Source organism: Tasmannia lanceolata, unplaced genomic scaffold (genome assembly GCF_043159265.1).
Source record: "Tasmannia lanceolata isolate RefF3 unplaced genomic scaffold, GAP_Taslan_0.1 ptg000003l, whole genome shotgun sequence".
Lineage (NCBI taxonomy): Eukaryota > Viridiplantae > Streptophyta > Magnoliopsida > Canellales > Winteraceae > Tasmannia > Tasmannia lanceolata.
The window spans coordinates 16,119,040-16,146,420 of record NW_027518680.1 but is presented as its reverse complement, the minus strand read 5'-3'; the positions used below and the strand labels follow the sequence as shown (position 1 = coordinate 16,146,420).

Genomic DNA, 27,381 nt, shown 5'->3' with positions numbered 1-27,381 from the left:
GGATCGGAATCACAAACTCAATAATGGGTTTAGGGTTTTGAGAAAAGGGACCGAAGGTGCTGATTTTTGAATAGGACAAAAACTAGGGTTTTGTGAATAAGACAAAAAAATAAATTTTTTTTTTGGGAAAACGGTTGGGCGTAAATGAAGAGGATGGGGTATGAGATTTTTGGTTAAAGTTTGGGTTGGAAACCCCAAACGGTTAGGGCTGAAATAAAAAACTCAATGAAAAATTGAAAAAAAGAGGCACGGAGAAGAATAAAGAATCTTTATTATTGATATGGATCTCTCACACCATCAACTTTGATACCATGTTAGAGATCTACATGATGATGGTTGAGAGATAGAAGGAGGGGAGAAGAAGTATGAGAGAGAGAGAGAGAGTAAGAGACAGAGAGAGAGAAACAATGGAGGGAGGAAAAAGAGGCGTGTGTGTGTGTGTGTGTGTGTGTGAGAGAGAGAGAGAGAGAGAGAGAGAGAGAGAGAGAGAGAGAGAGAGAATGCCACATATATATATATATATATATATATTTTGTGGCCAAGAATGCCCTTCACTTGATGTCAGAACACTAGACATATATATATATCTTTTCTGAGAGAGATTGGGAGAACAATTGGATTTGAGTTTTCTCTTTCCTTTTCCTGAATTTGATTTTGCCTCATTTCTTATCTGTGTTATGTTTCAAGATCTATACGCATTTTTTTATTAAGCCCTATTATTGAGAATCTCCCACAGATGTCTCTATGATTATGAATGATGAAGATGTAGCAACGAACGACATGAACGATGAAAATAGCAACAGACGATCTGAAATGAAAATGTCAACTAGGAGGAGCGGGAAGGGTAAGGACAAAGGAGAGGAAATATCATTTCCCATATATATATATGATATAAATGTATGAATGCGTATATAAATGTATGTATTTATGCACATGTATGCACATATGAAGCAATTTGACAAAAATACACTTGACACATGGACTAAAGTGTAGTCTGATATTGACAGGTAATGCTATATATATATATCGGTTTAGTAAGCAGGATGATACAAACAAACGACGATGATACAAACAAATGACTAGATATATCATCTCGTACACTATTTATATCATCGGGCACAACGTTTGCATTGAGATGATATGATACATCTTGGATTTTTTTTTGTCCGATACATCATGTATTTTTTAGTCTTAAATTCATGACTTGAATTGATATACAACTATTGCCTCATGAAGAATTTGTATACTGTCTCTGAACATTGTATTTTGTGCTTTATTTCCTTTACTTCTTTGTTTTGGGTAGGCAATGCTATCTGTACTATTTTTTTGAGAATTTACTACCCATCCTTTCATAGTTTCATACATCTTTCTAGTTATAACTACCAAATGATTGGTTCATTACAAATCATGATTTTGATGGATCTGTAGAGTTCTCTACTGTAGGACATGACATCTTGGTAATTTTATAGAAAGCATGCCAAGACTGTCTTTACAACCCAATAGCTTTTGCATTACGTGCTTGCTTACTTTGTTAAGCTTGTTGCTCATCAGTCCCTTTTTATTATGGTACTTTTGCTACTCAGAGACCCATCATGGGGCAATCCATAGCCAAGTACCTTTCCTTCATATTCTTTTTTCTATTGGCAATAGTATGCTGTTGGAATTGTTTTCTTTACTGACTGCCCTGAATAAGTTCCCATTCTGAAGTACTGTCCTTTTAACAATGCATCTTTGATTGGAGAGACCAACGGTTGATTGTTATGTTGACTCTGTGTGGTCATAATTTAGGTACTGGCTTCTCCTTGCATTTCTAGTATTGATGCTAGTTTAGCTGTAGTCCTCATGGTAGTTTTATCATAACATTTCCTTAAATTGACTTTGCAAGTTTGCAATCTAATGTTGATTATTTGTTTTCATTCTGCAATGAACAACGTTGAAGCAATCCTAGAAACATCGTTAGTTTGCTTAAACGACACTTGTTGATTCATAAAAGTCTCACCTTAATTCTCAACTCAACTCAACAAAGCCTTTGTCGCAAAATAGTTGGGGTCGGCTAAATGAATCCTTTAGAAAAATTTCATGAAGAAGGTGAAAGGAATCTATCCGGCTCTAATCCTGGCTCTAGTTGAGTTCTTCTACGTGGATCATTTTCTTCCATTCTATCCTATCCAAGGTCATGTTCTCTGTTATGTTCCTAGCTATCAAGTCTTCTCTCACTGTTTCTACCCAAGTTGCTTTCGGTTTGCCCCTACCTCTTTTTACTCCATCAATTTGGCATGAGTCGCCTCTGCTCACCGGAGCATCCAAAGGCCTAGGTTGGATATGTCCAAACCATCTTAAGCAGTGCTCTCTCATCTTCTCCTCAATTGGTGCCACCCCCACCTTTTTATGAATGTCTTCATTTTTAATTCTATCTAAACTTGTGTGGCCGCACATCCATCAAAGCATTCGCATCTCTGCTATACTCATCTTATGGATATGCTGCTTCTTGGTGGCCCAACATTCTGAGCCGTACAGCATGGCTGGCCTCACAGTTGTCTTATAAAACTTTCCCTTCAACTTGGTAGGGATTTTACGGTTGCACAGAACTCCTGAGGCAAGCTTCCACTACAACCAACCTGCTCTTATTCTATGGTTAACATCCTGTTCAATCTCTCATTCCTTATGTAGAATTGAACCAAGATAGCAAAAGATATCCATGTCCAGTCATATTTACTACATCCTCATCCCGCCTCCTTACATTACTAAAGTTGCATTCCATATATTCTGTCTTAGTCCTACTTAGTCTAAAACCTTTGGATTCCAAAGTAGTTTTCCATAACTCTAACTTAGCATTTACTCCTGCTTTGGTTTCCACGATTAATACTATGTCATCTGCAAATACCATACACCACGGCACCTCATCCTCGATACCCTCCGTAAGCTCATCCATAACTAGCGTAAAAAGATAAGGGCTTAGAGCTGATCCTTAGTGCAGTCCTATTGTAATTGGAAACTCACTAGACGTGCCATCCATGGTTCTGACACTAGTTACTGCTCCATCGTACATGTCCTTAATCACATCAACATATTTAGTAGGCCTTTTTTTCCTTTCAAGTACCCATCACATAACATTCCTGGGAACCCTATCATACGCTTTCTCCAAATCAATGAAAATCATATGAAGGTCCTTTTTTATTTTCTCTAAATCTCTCCATTAACCGCCAAATTAAGAAGATAGCTTCCATAGTCGATCGTCCGGGCGTGAAACCAAACTGATTCTCTGACACTTTATTCTCTTTTCTTAGTCTATGCTCAATTACCTTCTCTCAAAGCTTCATGGTGTGACTCATTAGCTTGATTCCCCGGTAATTGGTGCAACTCTGAATATCCCCTTTATTCTTATAAAAGTCTTACCTCAATTAATTTAGTAAAATCACGGATAAGGCGCACTGATCCTTGTAAATGGACAAAATTATGGTGGGTCTGTTGGTTGACTGAGGAAGAAGGTTGGAGGATTTCTTGTTTGATAAGTCACAGTCACACAGGAAAAGGTAGGGGCTTTCCTGTGACGACTCAAACAAGAGCTTAAATAAGAAATCCTCCAACCTTACAAATCATTGGACTCTTCACACCTGCTTTCTACCTTCCCAAAGAAGAGCCCTTAGCCATGAATTCTCTTTCTCAGCTTCTGTGGACTATTAATCATACCTGCTTCTACCTCTGCTTTGGTTGTCGCCATCCTCGAGTTCATGGCTAGAGCACTCTAGGGATATCTGTTTTGCTTAAATTTCAGGATTGAGTAGGGACTCCTTGCATCAGTTGTGATTTATAATACGGTACGTTTAATGTAGCTTCTCAACATTATTTCTGTAGTCCAATGTACTCATTCTTAATTCGGACACAGGTGCAAAGGTCCCAGATCTATCTGAGTTAGAATTTGAGGCTAAATCATCAAAAGACGGGGCATGGTAAGCATGCACGTAGCAAAAAAGATTCATTTTGTGCTGCAATTCTTTGTCCGCAATTTTCGTTCTTTTTAATCTCATATGTTTTGTATGGCTGGTATGTTTGCTAGATGTTTCTTGCATTTTTTCGGAACTGGACTTCTATGTATTGCTATTTGTTTGAGGGTCAGTCTTGAAAAAGTAGACCAGACTAGTCCTTATTTAAGGAGACATCAATTTGCCCTTGACTGTTGAGTTGCTACTCCCTACATTGTTCTCAAGTTCTTTTCTTACATGCTTTTTATGTGTATGGTTTTTTCACTAGATGGCCTTGCTATACCAATGTGGCTTTAGCCAAGTCTTTGTGCGCATGATTTCATGAGTACACAATATTTCCTTTGGAGGAGCTTTCTTTCTTTCTTCTTGCCTTGATGCTTGAGAGTGGCTGAAGGCCCTCATAAAAGGCATGGCATTTATGATTTTGTTAGTGTTATTGATAGCTCCTTATAGTATTTCAAATTGGATTTCTGACTAACTTGCAATGCAAGACCTCGTGCGGTTCAAAACTTCAAGTCACTATTGCGAAAAGTTTGCAATAGTCCCTAGTCATAAACTGTTCGTGATTTTTGTGAAGCAGCATATACTCCTGTTGGACTTATCTATCATATTGACCTGAATGATATGAATTCATGAATTGAACACTTTTGGTCATCCAATCCACCTCAGTGCCAGCGACCTGCTCTCCTTGCCAAAAGAAAGTTCTGATCTTGTGAGAAAACACCGCCTTTGGTCGTTAGGCAAGGACAGGTAAACCGGTCGATCCGGTTCGGCGGCACAGCATGCTTTGATTTCCTTTCTCCTGTGATGCAACCCATTTTCCTTATTTTCTAAAAAAATTAGAAGAAATTGCCAATGCGGCTTTAAATTTCCTTGAACTATATATATATATATATATATATATATATATATATATATATATATATATGAGAAAAGTGTTTCTAGTCCGGCCGACTAGAGATCATTCTCTAGTCTGCCACCCAAAAACACATGGGTCCCACATATTTGGGTGATCTAAAGCATTCATTTGATCTCTAGTCGGCCGGACTAGAAACACTTTCCTCTATATATATATATATATATATATATGAGAAAACGGTTCCTACACATATGTGTAGAGAGTTCTCTACACACTAGCTTAAAATACAGTGGGGGCCCACATTGTTTGGGTGATCCAAGCCATCCATTTTAAAGGCCCTCACATAGATAGGGTGTCTACAAAAAATCAGATCCATAGGATCATCCCAACCCTACGATTTGTGGAGGTAAAATGGATGTCTTTAAACCTTCACAAATTAGTCCATTTTTTGCCTCCATAGTTCGAATGGTTAGGATGATCCTCTGGATCTGATTTTTTGTGGACACCCTATCTATGTGAGGGCCTTAAAAATGAATGGTTTGGATCACCCAAATAATGTGGCCCCCACTGTATTTTAAGCTAGTGTGTAGATAACTTATCTACACATGTGTGTAGGAACCGTTTTTTCTCTCTCTCTCTCTCTCTCTATATATATATATATATATATATATATATATATAGAGAGAGAGAGAGAGAGAGAGAGAGAGAGAGAGAGAGAGAGAGAGAGAGGTGTTGGTGCGCTTAAGTTGTTATAACGCCTCCCATTCGTTTAAATGTTTGGGTCCCACATACAGGAACTAATGGGAGGCATTATAACAACTTAAGCGCACCAAAAAACTGGTGCGCTCAACACGTCTCTCTCTCTCTCTCTCTCTCTCTCTCACACACACACACACACACACACACATAAAGCTATCCTAGTAGCAAATTCTTCTTTCCCTTCAACTTTTTCATCCTCCAAGAAGTCTGGTTTTATTGCAAAGTTTTGATTAATTCCTATAGGTATGTGTTTTTTTGACTTGGCTACATATTACCTAGACAAGCACATTCAATCTTGACCAACTCAATGAACATATTGAACTTATCTCAATAGGTTGTAGATAATTTCATCGGGAAAGAAAGATGCTAAACCACCCCGGTGCACCAAAATCCAGTGGAAATGCCGATTTTAGTGTTATAAATTCAACAAATAATTGGGGAAAGAAAAATTGGCTTCATGGTAAATTCAAGCAGATATCTTCAAGGAGTTGTTGGTAAAAGTACTGACTTACATAAATACAATAATCTTCATTAAGCATACCCCTGACCTTTCTGTTTCCTTATTTATAATTCTGAATACACCCCAAAATTAGAAGCCTTATCTAGATTTAGAATTAGGTTTTCAGCATGGCACTCTCGGAGAGCAACTTTGTTCTCAAGGCTGGCAATCACTAAATAATTGTTGAATTGCCTAACATAGGATTTTGTTTTTCCTAATATATAAGCCTATTGATGGTATTTTGAACTTGATCTTGTTTTTCTTTTTCTTATTGGATTTATGACGTTCCTACCTAATTTATTTTTCTAGCTTTGCAGGTATGATGTCACTTCATTTCTCACACACAGAGTTCTTAGTTCAGGCGAACCCGTAAGGATTCTTTATCATATTTTGTATATATTTCTGTAAATGAAGATCATAGTAATGCTAGACTTTGGTTTTAGTAAATAGACTCTTATATGCTCGATTTAAATCTTTAATTTTGATCAGTGCTAAATATTTGATCTTAAATTTTGGGGATGCTGTATCTAGTGCGAGTGAGTCCTTTTCATTTTTGATAACTTTGTATCAGTTCTCCTCTAAGTTGGGTAGTACAGTGATTTAAAAAACACACACCATTTCTATCAACACTTGAGTATGCTGGTTTTGTCAATTTTGTGCTGTTAATGCCATATTGGTGATTGATCCAAGGAAAGATGATGTGGAGCTTGCTTTTGACAGTTTATTTTGCTCATACATCCAAGTTACTGAGGAAAGTGTTGATCCATGGAGGGGTTTTGTGTGCTTGCATCCGAGCAAATAAACTCCTTGAAGTCATCACAAGAACAAGAACACATTATAGACGAAAGTAATGATCCATGGAGGGGTGTTTGGATCATGAGGGGCGATTGTAGAGTTATTCCTGTAGATCTCACGCTATATGAAAATGGATGTCTTGGATCTGAGCTCAATCTTTAGGGAAAAGCTATGGGAGGAGGATGAAGGAGAGTGATTTCTACACTAATCCCCCAAAGAAAGAGATTTTCCTTTGAAATGGAAGCTTAAATTGTTTTTTGTAATAATCCACGATCTAAGATTCCAAATCCAACCCAAAATCACTTTTTGGAAATTGTAATACCCATAAAATCTCTAAGGTTGGGTTATGTTCAAATTTTCCCTCTCTTGTAATAATTACAAGTACTCAATTAATAAAAAAATAACATAATGCTCCTAGTATTTACAAAAATGTCACTGGCTTCCTAATACATGTAATTTTCCACGTCTATGACAAATCAACTAATAGCATAGCCTCCTTGAAATGCTCTGACTAGACTATGTAATTGTAATCTAGCATACTGAGACCTGTGGCATGAGAATGTCGGGATTCATCCCTTTTTCCAAGTCATACTAAATCTCCATCTGATTAGCACGTCAGCATCCCATCTCCAATAGCCTTTATTATGCTCACATGACTAACCAAATATAATTGCCTCTAATCTCGCACGAGCTTGTAGCTAAGAGTTTTTTTTTTCTTTCACCATAGCATGAACTTGCGCATTTATCGAGTAAACTGATGTTTCACTAACTCATTTTCTAAGTTTATATATAAGTATATAACTATGGTACATTTAGAAAAAAATATTGACAAGCGTAACAGTCAAACACTAGTAATGTGCCAACGAGCATATAAGTAATATCAATGCATGCCATGACCATATGCTAATGATTAGGGAATTTGATTGACAATTAGATATCTAAAGTCAAGTTAAATTCCCAAAGAACCTTTCCCAAGCACATGTGGTGTTTGACTTTAGGCTAGCTTCTCTTTTAACAATGTCTCATCCGCCTAGTATCTTATGAAACCTCGCATTTCCTAGTCTCACTGAACCCTAAAATAGTTAACCATACCAGACTCATTGGAACATTTTTATCATGATCCACTTGCTGCAGATTTGAGGGTTTCTCTCGATCTTGGTCTGTACTTTTCCGGCGTGGTTTGCCGGATTCCGGTCGAGGAGCGAGGAGTGGTTCGTGAAAGGGGAGATTCTGGATTGCCCTTGCACTCGAGAAGCGCGGCTTCTTCGACTACACCGTCCCCTACAAGGTACGTTTTTGCCCATTATAGGGTTAGGGTTTCTTGACAGGTTAGGGTTAGGGTTTGATTTTGGCACCTTCAACCTCTTCTCTGTCAATAATCCTTCCAACAGATGGACATTGTTGGGGATTAATCACTGTACAATGGTGGATCCGGCTTCCATCCCCCTGCTGGCTGCTTTAATCCCCATCCCTTGAGATGCAGACCAACTCGAGACTCACCCCCTTCATGAGTCCTTTGAGGAAGAATCCTCCTAGGAAGAATACTTCATGAGTCCTCCGGGGTTTCAAACCAAAGAAAATAACAGAGCTTCTGCTCGTGGAACAAACCTCCATTAAAGGCAAAAATGATGCAGGTTTAGCTGAAACTCCATTAACAAAGCTTCTCCCAGCTTATTAAGCACAAAATTGATTCGGCTCCTAAGCCGAATGGAACAATGCAGAAGCTTTGGGTTCTTATCGACAATGGAGATATCGATCAACTTCAGATATCGGTGCATGACAAAATGAAGTATCTGAAACTCTTGGACAAAGAGCTTCACTCCCCAGCTCATGTGAGTAGTTCTTTGACTAAGAAGAGGAAGAACACAAGGAAAAAGGCAAGAGCTCAAATCCAACATCAGATTGAAGATGAGGGCGACATTTCTCTCCCTTCTTAATGATAGATTGAAGGATCTCAAGGACACAAACCAGACCTCTGATGATGGAACTCTCGGGCATGAATCCCTCTCCAATGCCATTGCTTGCAGCCCTATTGTCCCTACAAAGGAGACATTATCCATGGAAGAATCTAGCCCAAATGGAGGAAAGCTGCCCGCTGGTACAAAGAGCACTCAATGTGCTGATTTACCCTTTTCTACTATGTCCTGTTTGGAAGAAAATGTGGATCTTTTGTCTGGTAAAGATCCGGGGGATAAACCAATGCTAAAGCAGTTGGACTTTGTAACCCGCCCACCTCAAATTGAAAATTCCATCGGGAAAGACAAATTTCCAGCTAGATCCTCAAATTTCCAATCGGCCAGGGATCTTCACACTCCTTTACAGAACCATAGTCACAAATCCCCTTCATCCTCAATTCGGTCCAGCAACTTTCAAACTCCTTCACCTGACAATGGAGCGGAGACAAGCATGGGAAACATGTCCAAGGAGAAAACGGAAATGGCCCCTCCTCCCATCGACCCATGGAAAAATCTCTTCAAGAACCAAACTCTCCCACCTGCCCCTACAAAGCTTGATCATATCCTGCCAGCGGAGGAGGAGATATCGAGCATGGAGCTAATTTTTCAAGAAGCAGAAGTGCAAGAATCCGAAAAGAAATGGGCCAACTGCCTGGTTGGATATTTTCTTGGCGAAAGACCCTATTTGCTGTCTCCAAAGGAGTCCCTCACTCACAAATGGAAACTCACTGGATCTCTCCAAATGTTCACTGTCGAACATGGATTCATTCTCTTCAAGTTCTCTAATGCGGATGAATGCACTCGGGTTTTAGAAGATGCTGGTCAAAATTATGGAGGAAGACCCCTGATCCTTCAGAGATGGGATCCCGATTCCTACCTGGAAAAGAAGCAACTCCCAGAGATACCCATTTGGATCCGACTTCCTGGTCTTCATCTTAAATTCTGGACTCAGCATTGTTTGAGTAGGATTGCAAGTTTGATTGGAAAACCGCTTTATATGGATACTCAAACAGCGGAAGCATCTAGACTCAACTATGCAAGAATGTGCATCCAAATAAGTGCCGATCAATCCCTTCCCTATTCCATCAAGCTCACAACCTCTTCGGAATAGATTATCCAACCAGTCATCTATGATTGGAAGCCTAAAACCTGTTCCACCTGCAAAGATTTCGGCCACGGAACCGAAGAATGCATCCACCATCCCAGACAATACCCACCCCAAATGAGAAAGGAATGGAGACCGGTTCAAAATATGTCTCAATCTGTTGAAACCCATCCAAATGAAGCAAATTCACTTTTGGGAAATTCTTCAAATGGTACTTCAATCGATTCTATAGCTGGGTTGAGTCCTCAGCAGAAGGAAATAGATTAAATAGATTCTCGGCTGTAAAGGATCTTGAACCTGATCCAATCCATAATGGAGAGATCACCCGACAAGCAAGGCCGATATCCACTAGTAATTCACTCGGTAATGCCATAGACTCCACAATGGAGAACCCCCCCATGTCTCCGAGTGCTCCCATGATAATGAAGGGTGGTAAGAAGTAGAAAGAATCATAAGAACTTGCAGAAGAGAGAAAGAGCTAGGAAATTCAGTCAGAGGATGATAGACGCTGTAAGCTAAGATTGTGGTGTCTTATATTGCCGGAGCCTAGCGATCATCTTCTGGTTTTTGTTATTTGTTTTGAACCGGTGATCTTCTTTTCTTGTTTTTTTTTATCTTGTTGCCGTGTCTCCCCTATCCTCTGTGTGGTAGGGTTTTGTTTTCATTTCTCACGTATATCTTTTTTTCCCCCTTAAATGAATCTGGCCGGGGTCTTGCCTAACCCTAGCGTACCCATCAACTCAACTCAACTCAACTCAACTCAACAAAGCCTTTGTCCCAAACTAGTTGGGGTTGGCTAAAGGAATCCTTTAGAAAAATTTCATGAAGAAGGTAAAAGGAATCTACCCGGCTCTAATCCTGGCTCTAGTTGGGTTCGTCTACGTGGATTATTTTCTTCCATTCTATCCTATCCAAGGTCATATTTTCTGTTATGTTTCTAGCTATCAAGTCTTTCCTCACTGTTTCTAAAGTTGTTTTCGGTCTGCCCCTACCTCTTTTTCATCAACTTGGCACGAGTCGCCTCTTCTCACTGGAGCATCCAAAGGCCTAGGTTGGATATGTCCAAACCATCTTAATTTGTGCTCTCTCATCTTCTCCTCAATTGGTGCCACCCCCACCTTTTTACGAATGTCTTTATTTTTAATTCTATCTAACCTTGTGTGGCCACACATCCATCTAAGCATTCACATCTCTGCTACACTCATCTTATGCACATGCTGCTTCTTGGTGGACCAACATTCTGAGCCTTACAGCATGGCTGGCCTCACAGCTGTCTTATAAACCTTTCCCTAAGTTGAAGGGAAAGTTTTATAAGACAGCTGTGAGGCCAGCCATGCTGTACGGCTCAGAATGGTTGGGCCGTACAGCATGGCTCATCCTAATTTTGCATGGCCATAGGATCACTAAAATTTAACCTCCTGTCATAGCGATCACCTTCATGACTTACTTCTTGCATGGTACAAAACCGGGAATCAGTTATGTGCATGTAGGCAGTAATTTCTAGAATGTGTGGTATAATATATGAGATTTGCTAGGGACCATCGCAGAAGGCATTTTGCGGCAGGGCTATTGCATGAGAGAGCAGCCACCTCAGATGAATTAAATGAATTCGACAAAAAGTGAGCCTGTGTGGCTGCTCTCATTCAACAGCCTTCCGCGAAGGCTTATAGCAACCCTCAAGTTATGGTGTCATCGAATAATCCCATCATGTCGGATAAGTGTTCATTGACTAAACCGGGATCATTTTACTCATTTGAAACTTCCTTTCTTGATCCTTTAACAGGCTATGGATGTGATCCTAATCTTTCAATGAACTAGGGTGGCTTTTCAACCCCATGTAATTAGTCAGATCCCACTCATTGGGGCTGGTTTAGCTGCGCGAGTAAGCATAGCAGTCTGCTGACTAACAATAGCATCAATGAGACTAGGTTAGACTAACAGTAGGATTGATGAGACTAAGTTAGTCCCATTTTTATTTTTTTTTGTTTGGTGTTGCATTCTATCCTAGAGCAGAGACTTAGACTTTTTGTTGGATGATGGCTAAGGCAATCATTAGTATCCGTACTTAAATTGAAGAAATTTAAGTTGTTAAATGTGTGCTTTTTTGTCGGCATGCGAATGAATCGATGAATAATCTCTTCCTTTATTGCAAATTGATATGATCATTTAGTCTTACTTTCTCAAGTGCTTTGGCATTTCTTGGGTGTTTTCAAACATACACATGGGAGCTTTCCAAGGGGTGGCACGTAAGAGCTATTGGCAGTATAAGTAATACACTTTGGAAGATCACTCCATATGCAGTTGTTTTGGGGTTTTATGGAATGAAAAGAAACGAGATAATCTTTGATGAGAACTGCTCCTCTCCATTGCTGATTGTCTGTGACATTAAGTTCGCGCGCGCTCGGGGGGGGGGGGGGGGGGGGGGGGGGAACATTTATTTCTTTTGGATGGATGTTGTGTGGCCGTGTGGGTATTACCGCCTTGTAATTGCCTCACGTCAAACTCCAGTGGTAGTTCAAAGGAAGCCATTGGTTGGGTGTTTATGAATGACTGGTGAGAGGTTATTAGTGTTCTCTGGTCGGAATTATGGACTCCAACGAGGCGGAAGGGCATGCTCTTTTTGCCGATCTTCTTATCTTCAAAACAGATGTTTCCAGTGCTCGTATGGTGGAGGGGGCTCTTCTAATGCCATTTGTGGGCATCTACTTTGAAGTCACGTTCACGGAGATTAAGTAACAATGTAACGTTACTCTTAGAGACTTTACTATAGATCTTGCTCCCATTTTAAAACATGTTTCTATGTGTGAATGAGCTGGTAGATGGAGTGGCTAGAGATGGAGATGAGAGAGATCTTTATTTATTGGTTGCCCATTAACTCTTTGACCTTGTAGGGCTGTTTCAGCCTCCCTTTGTAATTCCCTTTTCGTTTGTTTATTGTTTCCTTATCTTTAAAAAAAAAAAGCTGCTTCCTATGGGGCTGGTTATTTGGGTGTCATTAACTATTTGTTAAATTGCACTTATGGCTTCTTTTACTTGGTTAGGGTTGATCTCTATATTCTTAATTAGTGTGTTACTTTTTGTCTCTTGATCGGTAAATTTGTTTAAAAATTTGAAGTTCGTGGTAAGTTGAGTCGACCTCCTAATGCTAAAAACAAGTTACTTATGAGATGTGGTACAACTATGCACGTTGGGTTGGGTTGGATTGAGATTTTGCTAAAAAATGAATCAGATTCAAACCAAACCCGACCCGATTTTAAGGTAAAAGCTCAACCTGAATTCCAAAAATCAACATGAGTTGTACCCTAAATTCTGTACTATCTATGTGGCATGAATCTGAAGGAGTCAAATGATTAGAATCTTAAATTATTTATTTATTTTCTGGATTGTTTTTTTTTCGGACATATTTCTTGTCAAAATTACGACAAAGTGCCTTATCAGTGGCTTAAATTTTTGGGTAATTATATGAGGAACATTGCCTTCTATCGCGTGCTATCACGCCACTATGCCTTGTCTACTTTCATAGTATATAATGCTGTCTCGATTTACTAGTGTATACACATTTTGGCCTTCTAGATTTCCCAAGAAAGCTGTCATGGCTTTGTCCTTACATTGAGATCACAGCGTGATGATGAAAAGAGCATTCCTTTTTTTTGAATGGTATGAAAGGAGCATTCCTTAGTCCATTCTTCCAGCATATTACACTTTTCTTAGTCTACGACAGTGTGTATGCTTACTCGATACCTTTACTCTGTTTTTTTTTCCGAATGATTACCTTTACTCTGTGTTTTCGGACCTACTACTGTACTTACCAAAATTATGTATGCTTGCTCCTTGATACCTTTACTCTGTTTTTCATTGAATGAGTATCTCTTTACTCTGTGTTTTGGGACCTACTACTGTACTTACAAAGCTTTTGACACCTATGCAGACTTGTCCTGGATTTCTTGTAATTGTTCAATGTGAATGCTTAGAGTGTTTATTTCTTGACCAGAAGCTTTTGCCTTCTGGATTTCCCAGATTAATAGTTTGAGATCAGTATCCCAGATGTCTATAATAGAATCGAAGAGGTTGTGGGAGCTGTTTCAGTATGTGCGGAGCCATCTATCAATCTGATGCATAGAGCTAGGAATGAAAATATATCTTATGCTTTTCTAATGGATCCAAATTCAATTGAAAGTTTAATACGTAAGGAATTTGAAGCGGAAGACCTGGGACGGTTGGTAAACAAGGATCACTTTTTTTAGCAAGGTACAAAATGTATTGTCAAATATTTGATATGATCTATTTTTGTTCAAGTAACAGATTCTAGCCAATTGAAAGGATCTTCTGATCAATCCAAAGATCATTTCGATTCCATCAGTCTGCTAGCCAGCTCATTAAGGTTAGTAGAGGTCAAATAACTGAAGTTTCTACGTAGTCAGGATAGTCCTCTGTTCTGTTGCATGGATTCTTTGCCCCTCCTATTCCGAATCCGTGTTGACACGTCTCGACACACTAATCGGCATGGATTCGTGTGGGACACACCTGGATTCTTGTCGTAACCGTGTCCCGCACGAATCCGACACATTGTTGTTTCTTTTAAAATGTGAATCATATATATTTTCCCTTCAAACGCGTTTTCTTAACTTTTTTTTTAATAAGAGCAAAACTATCATTTCTTAATAAAAACCCTAGCGCTTTGACCCTCCACCCTCAAACATCAACCCCCTTCCTCCCTCTTCGACTTTCTTAATAAAAGTCCTAACGTCGGTGTTGAGCCTCTAGCTCAATGGCTAGGCTTTGTTCTTCAAATTAAAGGTCAGAGGTTCAATCCTAGCTTTCCTACCAAAAATAAATCCTAACGACTCGTCGGACTCGACCCTCAAAATTTTCATGAATATATATATATATATATATATATATATATATATATATATATATAGGGAAAATGACTAAAAAAGGGCTTTGTACTGACTATGACGCGGCAGGGGGTGTTTTCTAAATTACCAATAAAGAGTGCATATGACGAAAATGCCCTTGATTCTCTATCTCTATCTCTCTCTCTCAAATCACCTTTCTTGCAATCATTACCTTTACACTACAAATCCCAAAACCCACCTTTTTCGTCGGTAGTGGTTTATAATCATCCGTAGTTGTTTATAATAATCCGTAGTGGTTTATAATCCTCAGTAGTGGTTTATTTAGGTTTAGCAGTGGTTTAGAGTGTTTATAAGTGGTTTATACAGGCTTAACAGTGGTTTAGAGTGTTTATAAGTGGTTTATACAGGGTAACCAGTGGTTTATAGTGTTTATAAGTGATTTATATAGGGTAAGCAGTGGTTTAAAGTATTTACAAGTGATTTATATAGGGTAAACAATGGTTTAGAGTGTTTATAAGTGGTTTATATAGGGTAAACAATGGTTTAGAGTGTTTATAAGCGGTTTATATAAGCCTATCAGTGGTTTAGAGTGTTTATAAGTGTTTAATATAGGGTAAACAGTGGTTTAGAGTGTTTATAAGTGGTTTATATAGCCTAGCAGTGGTTTGGAGTGTTTAATATAGGGTAAGCAGTGGTTTAGAGTGTTTATAAGTGTTTAATATAGGGTAAGCAGTGATTTAGAGTGTTTATAAGTGGTTTATATAAGCCTAGCAGTGGTTTAGAGTGTTTATAAGTTTATATAGGGTAAGCAATGATTTAGAGTGTTTATAAGTATTTAATATAGGGTAAGCAGTGGTTTAGAGTATTTATAAGTGGTTTATATAAGCCTAGTAGTGGTTTATAATGTTTATAAGTGGTTTATATAGGGTAAGCAGTGGTTTAGAGTGTTTATAAGTGTTTATATAGGGTAAGCAGTGCTTTAGAGTGTTTATAAGTGGTTTATATAAGCCTAGCAGTGGTTTAAAGTATTTACATTGTGGTCCACACCATAGGATGATCCAAGCCGTCCATTTGATAGGCCATATCTTAAATGGGCTGTGTCCCAAAAAACCATTTCCATATGATGATCCTAACCCTATGATATAAAGAGAAACTGCTTATTATGGAAACCTCTATAGATTGGAGGTTTGAGATCATCCTATGCAAATGATATTTTGGGGTGATACCTATTTGCATTGTGGCCCATAAAATGGATGGTTTGGATCATCCTATGGTCTGGACCTACACTTCATTTTCAAAAATATGGGTGGGGCCTACAATTGGTTTTTTTGTTACTGTACGAACCACACTATAGGATGATTCAAACCATGGACGGGTTGGATCATCCTATCGTGTGGACCGTACACTTCATTTTGAAAAATATGGGTGGGGCCTACGATTGGGCCGTAATGTTACTGTACGACCAACTCCATAGGATGATCCAAACCATCCATTTGATGGGCCAAAATGTAAATAGGTTGTGCCCCGAAAATCATTTCTATAGGATGATTGCAACCCTCCAATCTATAGAGGTTGTGTAATATGTAGTTTCTATTTAGATCGAGGGCTAGGATCAGCCTATGGAATTTATATCTTGGATGCAACCTATTTACGTTCTAGTCCATCAAATGGACGGTTTGGATCGTCCTATGGTGTGGCGTTCATTTTGAAAAGTATGGGCAGGGCAAGTTTCCTATTGGGCCCACCAACTGTTCCCGTTGGAGAGAGAGAGAGAGAGAGAGAGAGAGAGAGAGAGAGAGAGAGAGAGAGAGAGAGACCGGTAAAAAGGTTGGGAAACGCGCCATATACGTTAAGTCTAAGGGGAAATATCAGCGCCCTAAAAAATAGTAAAAACGTTTGAGTTTTCAAAATGAGGGCATTTTCGATCGAAACCTCACCCAAACTTGTCAACATCACTTCAAATTGGTAATTTAGAAAACACCCCCCCTGCCACGTCATAGTCAGTACAAAGGCCTTTTTTTAGTCATTTTCCCTATAATATATACATATATATATATATATATATATATATATATATATATATATATATATGTTTTCTTTAATTTCATTTAATAAAAATTACCAAATCCACTAAACCTACTTTTTGGGTTTTGCTGAATCTGTCACCTCAAATTCGTGTCAGATCCCGACACACGAATTTGAATCCATGCAACACTACTCTGGCTTCTACGGCCTTGCTATATGTTTGTGAGGTTCCCAGCTCGGTTTGGGGTTCCTCTTCTTTTGTTTCTAGACCGGCCTGATCTTCTGGTAGCCTAAAGATTTGAGAGGGTTGTGGTTCACCTCAGACTTCTGAGTTTCCTTTATGGGGTTTCTCTTGTTTTGTTCCTCAGGCAAGGCTGTTAGTCCTCTTGTTGTTGTTGTTTTTTGTTTTTGCTTTATCTATAAATTTTGAGGTCCTCCCCAAGGTTGCACTCTTTTTAATGTAAGGTCTCTCTTTAACGTTTTCGTGAACTTAATCCTCCCTGGTTCCCTTCGGCAAAGATATGGTCCTCTTTGATCCCACACCAAGAATTGCAGCTTTTGCTTGGATGGTTGCGGACAAAAAGATTAATACTTGCGACCGTCTCAAGAGAATACACATTCACCTCGCTACTAGATGTGCTTTGTGTAATTCCGTCAAGGAATCTACTGATCACCTTTTGTTGCATTGTCACTTCTCCTTTCAAATTTGCAGAGAGCTTCTTTTCCAACTCAACATGACATGGGTCTTTCAGGACGATATCTCATCAACCTTATTTGGTTGGATTCGTGTCCCTTTTGGTGGAAATGGTTAAGCTCTTTGGCAATTAATAATTATCATCTTTTGTAGTGTGATCAGGCATCTATGGAAGGAGCGTAAGCTGTGTAATAAGGTTATCTTTTGTAGAGAAACATAAAACAATTGGGAAGATACTGGATGAAATCATGATCAATTCACTTTATCGGAGTAAAGACAAAATGGTAACTGGATCATTACCTTGCACAAAGTGTCACCTCGATGGTCAGAACCTTTGGCTAATGTATATTTCGTAGGAGCTCTTTATGCAATCCTGGACCAGTCGGATTGGTGGGATTTTCAGGGACCATAATGGTGATACTCTCCAGTGTTTATGTGGGCCATGTGGAGAAAAAGATGCAAATGAAGTGAAAGCTTTAGTATGTTGGAATATGTAACTTGCCTAAGGGCATTTAGGACTTTGTACATTCCTTTATGTTTTAGTATAAAGATATGAGTCAGGGGGAGATAACCCTAACTCATTTATTTTCTCTGTCTAAACTTTCGGCTAGCATGGTATCAGGGCCTCAGGGTTTTCTGATCCCTAGGGTTCTCTATCAGCCTCCATCTTCTCCGCCACCCGCCACCCCTCTCGCCGCGAAACCCAACTCCGGGCCAAGTTTCATCCGAGGCACACCGGCACGCTGTCTTCTCCGAGCCGAAGGCACCAGGCCCTCCCTCCCGCCCGCCACGTTTTCCTACCCTGCGCATAGTTCCCGGTCCTGTACCCCCGCGCAACAACCCCCCCCCCCCCCCAAAAAAAAAAAAAAAAAAAATCACTTTCCTGGAAATAAGTTTCCAGGGCTGTGTTTCGCCTCGCATAAGATTTTTTTTTTCCAGCCCCCAATTCCTAGGTTTGTTGGTAAGCCTCACACCCCAAGTTTTTCAACCCACATAATTTTTCCTCCTCTTCGTTTCATCCCTTGGTAAACCCTACCACTCTTTTCTCCCTGTTATTATGTGTTAGATCTTCATCTCTTACCTACTTTGATTCTAGTTTGTCTTTGCGGCTCCCCTCTGTGCCTCATAGCTTCCCTCTTGTCGATGCCCGTCATTCTTGGAGCCGCGTCTAGCTTTCTTGGCGCATCCTAGTTTGCCCACCTATTCTGTTATCTTCTGTTATTCGTCTTGGTTTGGATTGTCTGTTTCTTTCTTGCTTGTTGTTATGGAGGAGGTGCTTGACAATCCTTCCACAGGAGTGGCTCCTGGTGTTCGTCCGACACCCTCTTTGGCGTCTTCTTCGTCATCATCTCTCTGTGGATGGATCATTCCCACATATCACTACTGTTAAGTTGGATGGGGCAAACTACGTTACTTGGAAAGCAGCCGTCGAGAAGTATCTTATTGCCCGTGGGAAAGCCCACGTCATTCGTCGTGATCCTCCTCCTACGACGGATCCCACCTTTGATTGATGGGAACAGGAGTATGCTCTTGTTTGTACCCTTCTGTGGCAGAGTATGGCCCCTCACGTCTCTGGGCCCTTGATGCTTCTGCCTACTGCGAAACGGATCTGGGATCAGTTTACTCTTTTTTACTCTGGCGTGGCAAACATTAGTCGGATCTGCTCTACCTATTCTGAGTGGGTGCGTTTCCTTCGTGGTGATCTTCCTCTTGCCACCCATTACAGCAAATTCGTTGGCCTCTGTCAGCAGCTTGATGTTTACATGCCGCTTACCACGGATCTCACAGAGGCTGCCCGTCAGAGGGATCAGATCCGTGTTGTGCAGTACCTTGAGAGTTTGGGTCCAGAGTACATGCATCTTCGTCAGCAGATTATCGGTTCTGGCGCTATTCCTTCCCTTACTGAGGTTTACTCCCGCGTCCAGTAGTGCTCTCCTGGTGATCCAGTGATATCTGTTCCTATTGATGGTTCTGCTCTCGCGACCTATGATGGCAGTACTCGCCCGCCTCGTGGTGGAGCCTCCTCTGGTGGTGGCCGTGGTCGTTCTGGTGGTGGCCGTAGCCGTTCTTTTTGCACTCACTGTCAGCGCGAGGGACATTATATTAACCATTGCTATACCCTGCATCCCGAGCTTCGTCAGGCACGCTCGGCTCACATGGGTGCTACTACTGCTTCGGCTTCAGATTGCGCTCCCTCTACTTCTGTTCCTGCACCAGCTGATTCCACCTATACAGTATCCCGTGCCGATTATGAGGAGTTCCAGCGTCTGCGGCTCAGTTCTCGTCCTCCCTCTGCAGGTTTCGCCCAGCCAGGTAGTTCACCCACTACCCTTCTATCGAGCTCAGGATCATGGATCATTGACTCTGGCGCATCCAATCACCTGACTGGTAACTCTTCTCAGCTTCATTCTTTTCACTCTTTCTCGTCTCCCTCTCAGTCTATCACCCTTGCTGATGGGTCCACTACACCTATCACTGGTGTTGGTCATATCTCCCCCATCCTGCTCTTACCTTATCTTCTGTTTTATGTGTACCAAAATCACCATTTAGTTTACTTTCAGTTAGCCAAATTACTAAATCTCTTCACTGTTCTGTCTCATTTTTCCCATCTTACTGTTTGTTTCAGGATCTCTCGACTGGGAAGACGATTGGAACGGGTCGTGAGGTAGATGGACTCTATCATCTTGACTGCCGGCCGCCTACTGTCTTACATAGCTCTGTGGATACATTTCAGTGGCATTGTCGCCTGGGGCATCCTTCACTTCAGCGGCTGCAGCAGACTTCTCTGGTTCCCAGACCTTTTTCTAGTTTTCAGTGCGAGTCCCGTGAACTCGGGAAGCACCGTTGTGTGTCGTTTCCGTCCCGGATCATTAGTCGAGTGTCTAGTCCATTTGAATTAGTCCATTTTGATGTATGAGGACCCTCTAGGGTCGCGTCTAGTACTGGCTTTTGGTATTTTATTGTGTTTATTGATGACTTCTCACGCATGACCTGGTTATATTTACTGAAGAGTCGATCCGACGTGTTCTTTGCTTTTCGCACATTTCATTCTGAAATTAAGAATCAATATAATTGCAATATTAAATGTCTTTGTACTGACAATGCTAGAGAATATTTTTCTGATACCAATGGCTTTCAATCCTATCTCTCCCAATATGGGATTTTACATCAGTCTTCATGTGCGTACACCTCTCAACAGAATGGTGTTGCTGAGAGGAAACTTCGTTATTTGCTTGAAGTAGGTTGCACTCTTCTTTTTCATGAGTGTTCCTAAGGCATACTGGAGTGATGCCCTTCTCACGGCGTGTTTCTTAGCAAATCACCTTCCTTCCTCTGTCTTAGAGGGTGCCTCTTCTTTCGAGATTTTATCTCCGAGTAAGGAACAGTTTCCTCTGACACCTCGTGTATTTGGATGCGTTTGTTTTGTTCATCACCTTGGACCTGGCCGTGACAAACTCGATCCCCGGTCTGAGCGTTGTGTCTTTCTGGGGTATCCCCGTACGCAGAAAGGCTATTGTTGCTATAGCCCTAGTCTGCGTCGCTGGTTTGTCTCAGCCGATGTTACGTTCTTTGAGTTTGAGGCATTCTTCCAACATGACGCGGCATCTTTCACCCCTTCTCTCGAGTCCGAGGTCTCGCTTCCCTTACTAGATCTACCTGCTTCTCTTCCGTCATCTCCTATTTCCGTGCGGCTAGCTTCTGCAGCTTCTACTTCTTCTGCCACGTTGGAGAAGCCAGCTCCACCTAAAATTACACAGCAGTATCAACGGCGCCAAGTTACAGATAGGTCTCTTCTACCTCCTCTCGCACAATCATCTTCTGAGCCGATGATCCCTCTCTCCCGCTCTCAGGTATCTTCTCTTCCGCCTTCCTTTGTTGTTTCTGATTCTCCTATTGCATCTCGTACGAGATCCCGTTCCACTGCACATCCTATTTCGAATTTTGTTTTTTATGATAAGCTCACCAGTACCTTCCAGAGCTTTGTTTCCTCCTTGTCTTCTATGTCTTTACCACAGTTAGTGGCTGAGGCTCTTGACCATCCTGGCTGGCGTGATGCTATGAACCTAGAAATGGGCGCTCTTCATAGTAATGATACATGGGATCTGGTTTCCCTACCCGCTGGTGCCCATCCTGTTGGTTGTTGGTGGGTTTCTCCATCAAATACCTCCCTGATGGTACTGTCGAGCGCTTAAAAGCACGGTTAGTTGCGAAAGGATACACTCAGACTTTTGGTGTTGACTACACTGAGACCTTCAGTCCCTTTGCGAAAATTCTCTCTGTCCGTGTGCTCCTGTCTCTTGCTGTTAATCATAGCTGGCCCTTTCATCAGCTGGATGTGAAGAATGCCTTCCTCCATGGCGACCTAACTGAGGAGGTGTATATGGAGCAACCACCAGGGTTTGTTGCTCAGGGGGAGACTTCCTTCTACGTGTGTCGCCTACGCAAGTCACTCTATGGCCTCAAACAATCTCCGCGTGTGTGGTTTGGGAGATTCAGTGAGGCAGTCATGCACTTTGGCATGAAACAATGCGCAGTGGATCACTCAGTCTTCAGTTATCACTCTTCAGCTGGGTGTATTTTGTTGATAGTTTATGTGAATGACATAATCATCACATGGAGCAATTCACAAGGTATACAACGTTTGAAAACCTTCTTGCAAAAGGAATTCTATACTAAGGATTTGGGTCAGCTCAGGTATTTCTTGGGGATAGAGGTTGCTCGTTCTTCTAGACGCTTGTTCCTATCACAGAGAAAGTATGTCTTGGACTTGCTAAAAGAAACAGGCAATCTTGGAGTTAAACCAGCTTCTGCACCCATGGATCCTAATGTGAAACTCGTTTCAGAAGGAGAGTTGTTGGAGGATCCTGACAGATATCGCAGGCTTGTCGGTAAACTTATATATCTCACGCTTACTCGGTCAGATATTTCATATGTTGTTGGAGTTGTCAGTCAGTATATGAGCTCTTCACGTACTTCTCACTGGGCTGCGGTGACACAAATTCTCAAGTATTTGAAAGGGGCTCCAGGGAAGGGATTGATGTTCAAAAGACATGGCCATATGAAAGTTGAAGGCTTCTCTGATGCAGATTGGGCTGGATCCCCAGTAGATAGACGGTCCACCACTGGGTATTTTACATTTGTAGGTGGCAATCTTGTTTCATGGAAGAGTAAGAAGCAGGATGTTATAGTTAAGTCCAGTGCAGAGGCTGAATACAGGGCAATGGCACAGACAAGCACGGAACTTATTTGGCTACGTTCACTTCTTTCCTGAAATTGGCTTCATTTCATCTTCTCCTTCGCAGCTTTATTGCCACAACAAAGCTGCAATATACATTGCCAACAATCCAGTCTTCCATGAGCGCACCAAGCATATTGAAGTGGATTGTCATTTTATCCATCAAAGAATCCAGAAAAGAGAGATTTGCACTGTGTTTACTCGGTCAGGGGACCAATTAGCTGATATGTTTACAAAGTCCTTAAATAAGTCAAAATTGAGTGATATATGTAACAAGCTAGGAATGTATGATATCTACATTCCAGCTTGAGGGGGAGTGTTGGAATATGTAACTTGCCTAAGGGCATTTAGGACTTTGTACATTCCTTTATGTTTTAGTATAAAGATATGAGTCAGGGGGAGATAACCCTAACTCATTTATTTTCTCTGTCTAAACTTTCGGCTAACAAGTATTACTAACCGGATTGCGTATATATATAAGGAATGCTTTGAAGGAAGGTGCATAGCGGAGGGCGACCCGAGTAATGTTATTGTTTGGGCGGAAGGCTTATCTAATGACCCTTGGCCTCTAGCTATGTTGCATGGATTCTTTGTCCCCCTATGCCGAATCCGTGTCGACACGTCTCTACATCCGAATCGGACATGGATTCACGTGGGACACACCTGGATTCTTGTCGTAGCCATGTCCCGCACGAATCCTATTTTGTTCGGGTGAATCTGATTCATCGTTGTCTCTTTTGAAATGCGAATCCTGTATATTTTCCCTTTAAACGTATTTTCTTCTTAACTTTTTTTATATGAAAGCACAACCTGTACTCTTTTAATAAAAACCCTAGTGCCTCGACCCTCGAACATCGACCCCCCTTCCTCCGTCAACTCTCTTAGTACAAAACTCGCCTCAACCCTCTACCCTCAAAATTTTCATGAATATATATATATATATATATATAGAGAGAGAGAGAGAGAGAGAGAGAGAGAGAGAGAGAGAGAGAGAGAGGAAACTGTTGGTGAGCTTAAGCTCACCAAACTTATGGTGAGCTAGCTTGCCCAATCATCCTAGCAAAGTGGGCCCCCATGTGATTGGGCAAGCTAGCTCACCAACAGTTTCCTCATATATATATATATATATATATATATAGAAGAAAAGGATTGTACGCTCGACCGTACCTAAAGTTATGTACGGTAGAGTGCCAAATCACATGGGTCCCACATTTTTGGTGAGCATCTAAACTATTCATTTGCAAGGCCCCATCATAGATAGGGTGCATACCAAAAATCAGCTCCATAGGATGATCCTAACCCATCCATTTGTGGAGGCCAAAATGGACAGACAGTGTTTGTCCACAAATCTGCCCATTTTGGCCTCCAGTTTTGGAGGGGTTAGGATGATTCAATGGTGCTGATTTTTGGTATGCACCCTATCTATGATGGGGCCTTGCAAATGAATGGTTTAGATGCCCACCAAAAATGGGGGACTCATGTGATTTGGCACTCTACCGTACATAACTTTAGGTACGGTCGAGCGTACAATCTTATTCCTCATATATATATATATATATATATATATATATATATGAGGAAAGTGTCTCTAGTCTCTCCCCTAGATAAGCTTATCTACTCCTCCCTTTAAATAAACACAGTGGGCGGCCCACGCTATTTGGATGATCCAAAGCATTCATTTGATAGGTCCTACCATAGATAGGGTGTGCCCAAAAAATCAGCACCAAAGGGTCATCCTAGAACTTCGTTTTGTGGGGTCTTGTGGTACCCAGAATGGACGCATATAAACGTCCACGTTTATATGCGTCCATTTTGGACACGGTGTGCCCCACAAAACGAAGTTCTAGGATGACCCTTTGGTGCTGATTTTTTGGGCACACCCTATCTATGTTAGGACCTATCAAATGAATGCTTTGGATCATCCAAACAGCGTGGGCCCACTGTGTTTTTTTAAAGGGAGGAGTAGATAAGCTTATCTAGGGGAGAGACTAGAGATACTTTCCTCTATATATATATATATATATATATGAGTTAAGTGAAGCTACACATACGTGTAGCTAACTTAGCTACACCGACGGCTTAAAATACAGTGGGCCCACATTATTTGGGTGATCCAAACCATTCATTTGATAGGCCCTCACATTGATAGGGTGTGCCCAAAAAATCAGCTCCACAGGATCATCCCAACCCTTCAAACTGTGAAGGCAAAAATTGATAGATTTGTGAAGGTTTTTACACGTCCAATTTTGCCTCCACAAATCGTAGGGTTGGGATGATCCTATGGAGCTGATTTTTTGGGCACACCCTATCTATGTGAGGGCCCATCAAATGAATGGTTTGCATCACCCAAACAATGTGGGGCCCACTGTATTTTAAGCCGTTGGTATAGCTAAGTTAGCTACACATACGTGTAGCTACACCTCTCTCTCTCTCTCTCTCTCTCTCTATATATATATATATATATATTTTTTTTTTTTTAATTTTGGAAATTTTATTTTATTTAAAAATTACCGAATCCGAATCCTACTTTTAGGGGTTTGCCGAATCTGACACCTCGAATCCGTGTCGGATCCCGACACGCGAATCCGAATCCATGCAACACTTGCCTCTAGCCTCTTATCATTTTGGAATAGTTGATCTCTGTAGTCTTCTCAAACTGTCTCTAGTTCTCTACACCGTCAATTACGCTCCGCCAATAACAATTCAGACGCTTTTGTTACAGAACATTTTTCACTCAAGACTTACTAACAGCGATATTTTCCCCTCTTTGTAACCTTGTGGTTGGTAGTTTTTGTTTGCGTTATTGGGGACAGCCCGTCCTTTTTGTACTGCTGGTTATTTTTAATCCCAATAATTTTTTTCAAAAAAATAAAAAATAAATAAAAAATTAGTGATTTCTTCATTACTTAGAAGTTTATGGGAGGGGTTCATGAATTATCCGCCTTTTTTCCATGTGCTATAGAACTGGCCTTCACTGTTTATAATTTCCATTGGGTATTCCTTGTTCCACTTATTTGACCATGTCCCAAAGTATCTTGGCAAGGCATTGTAATGTGCATTTACTCCATGTGTCTTTTGTTTTGTTACAGGAAGTGCGTGTCAGGTATGTAGGATTTGGGGCTGAGGAGGATGAGTGGGTAAACATCAAAAAGGCTGTTCGTGAGCGTTCTCTACCGCTGGAGCCTCCCGAGTGTGGAAAGGTCGATGTTGGAGATCTCGTCCTCTGTTACAGGGTAAATTCCATTAACATCTCCTTACATCCTTTTGTTTCATCCCATGGACTTAGCAAAGTCCCTTGGGTTATTTCAGGAGAGAAAGGATCATGCCTTCTACTTTGATGCCCATGTTTTGGAAATCAAAAGAAGACTACACGATTTTAGGGGCTGCAGGTGCCTCTTCTTGGTTCGTTATGATCATGATCACGTAGAGGTAATTTCAATTTCATGCACTAATGAACTCGCCAGAACTTAAAAGTCTTGCATAACTGCCTTCATATTTCTTTTAATTTGTAATTCTCTTTTTGCTTATAACACCAAAATGGCACTGGCATTTCTGTGTTTTTCTTACTCTGCCTGTTTTAAGAGTTCGACTATTGGGACTGTATCCATCCAAATTAATTTGGATGGGAGCACTGGCCACTGTATAAGGCACACATGTCGAATGATTGAACTGTTGACTGATGGGCAATCACTAGGCGACACCATTGGTCTAATTCTAATGCTAAATGGCATTAGAAAAAGGGTTGCAAAAACCAGGGGCTAAAATCTTCTTTGGAAAAACATAGAAGGATGCCTTTGCATCAATGGATAGTATCATTCAATTATGGTGGGACTGGCATCAATGGCCTAGACTCATGTGCCTGACTAGAACTAGATCAACAGTAGGCCATGCCTACTGTTCTCAAAGTTTTCTCCTTTATATAATCCTATGTTAAAGACCTAAATTGATTGTCTGAGAAATTGCCACTCTTTATTATCTGATATTATTTCTTATCTTGTGGATGGCAGGAAAGAGTTAATTTGAGAAGAGTCTGTCGCCGCCCATCGTAGTGATAGTCAAGTGGTACTCTGTTTCTTGTGTTTTTCTTCATGGACATGGAGGTGGGTTATGATGAGAACTTGAATCAGTAGCTTAGATTTGGAATCTTAGCATTAATTGCTCATATATTCTGTAGTTTCTTTGCTGCTGAGCAAAACAGCCAGCATATATCATACCAGCTTAAATGTTTACATTATCTTTTTACATTGGGCCAAACGAGCAACAGTATTAACTTGTAGAAGTCATATGAACAACCAATATAATTTGGGCGCTGATTTCCTCACCCCCCCCCCCCCCCCTCCCCCCAACCCGGTTGGCTAACGTTGAACGTTAGGCTTTAACGGCTAACTCTGAACGGTGGTTATATGCCGCTTTAACGGCCAAAATTCTCCTTGGTGCCCAAATCCAAGCCACTATGACAGTGTACTGTCCAGACCATAGGATGATCCAAGCAGTCCATTTGATAGGCCACATGGTAATAGGTTGTGTCCCAAATAACTGTTTCCATATGATGATCTTAGCCCTCAGATATAAAGAGAATTTGCTTATTATGGAAACCTCTATAGATTAGAGG

General features: G+C 40.8%; 1 protein-coding gene across 13 annotated transcripts in view; it reads left to right on the top strand.

The window, feature by feature from the left end:
- LOC143852494 (uncharacterized) overlaps nt 1-27,082 on the top strand; it is a 56,480-nt gene extending 29,398 nt beyond the window's left edge. For 4 of the 13 annotated variants that reach the window (XM_077361945.1, XM_077361883.1, XM_077361891.1 and 1 more), the window contains 5 exons: nt 3,887-3,950; nt 6,418-6,469; nt 25,859-26,002; nt 26,079-26,198; nt 26,777-27,082. In XM_077361945.1, coding sequence (XP_077218060.1) covers nt 3,887-3,950; nt 6,418-6,469; nt 25,859-26,002; nt 26,079-26,198; nt 26,777-26,818 — 422 coding nt within the window. In that variant the 3' untranslated portion in view covers nt 26,819-27,082. Of the gene's footprint in view, nt 1-3,886; nt 3,951-6,409; nt 6,470-13,528; nt 13,613-25,858; nt 26,003-26,078; nt 26,199-26,776 lie in introns of those variants that run through there. The other 9 variants (XR_013236779.1, XM_077361899.1, XM_077361904.1 and 6 more) reach the window with 9 other exon arrangements.
- Nucleotides 27,083-27,381: the final 299 nt, after the last annotated feature.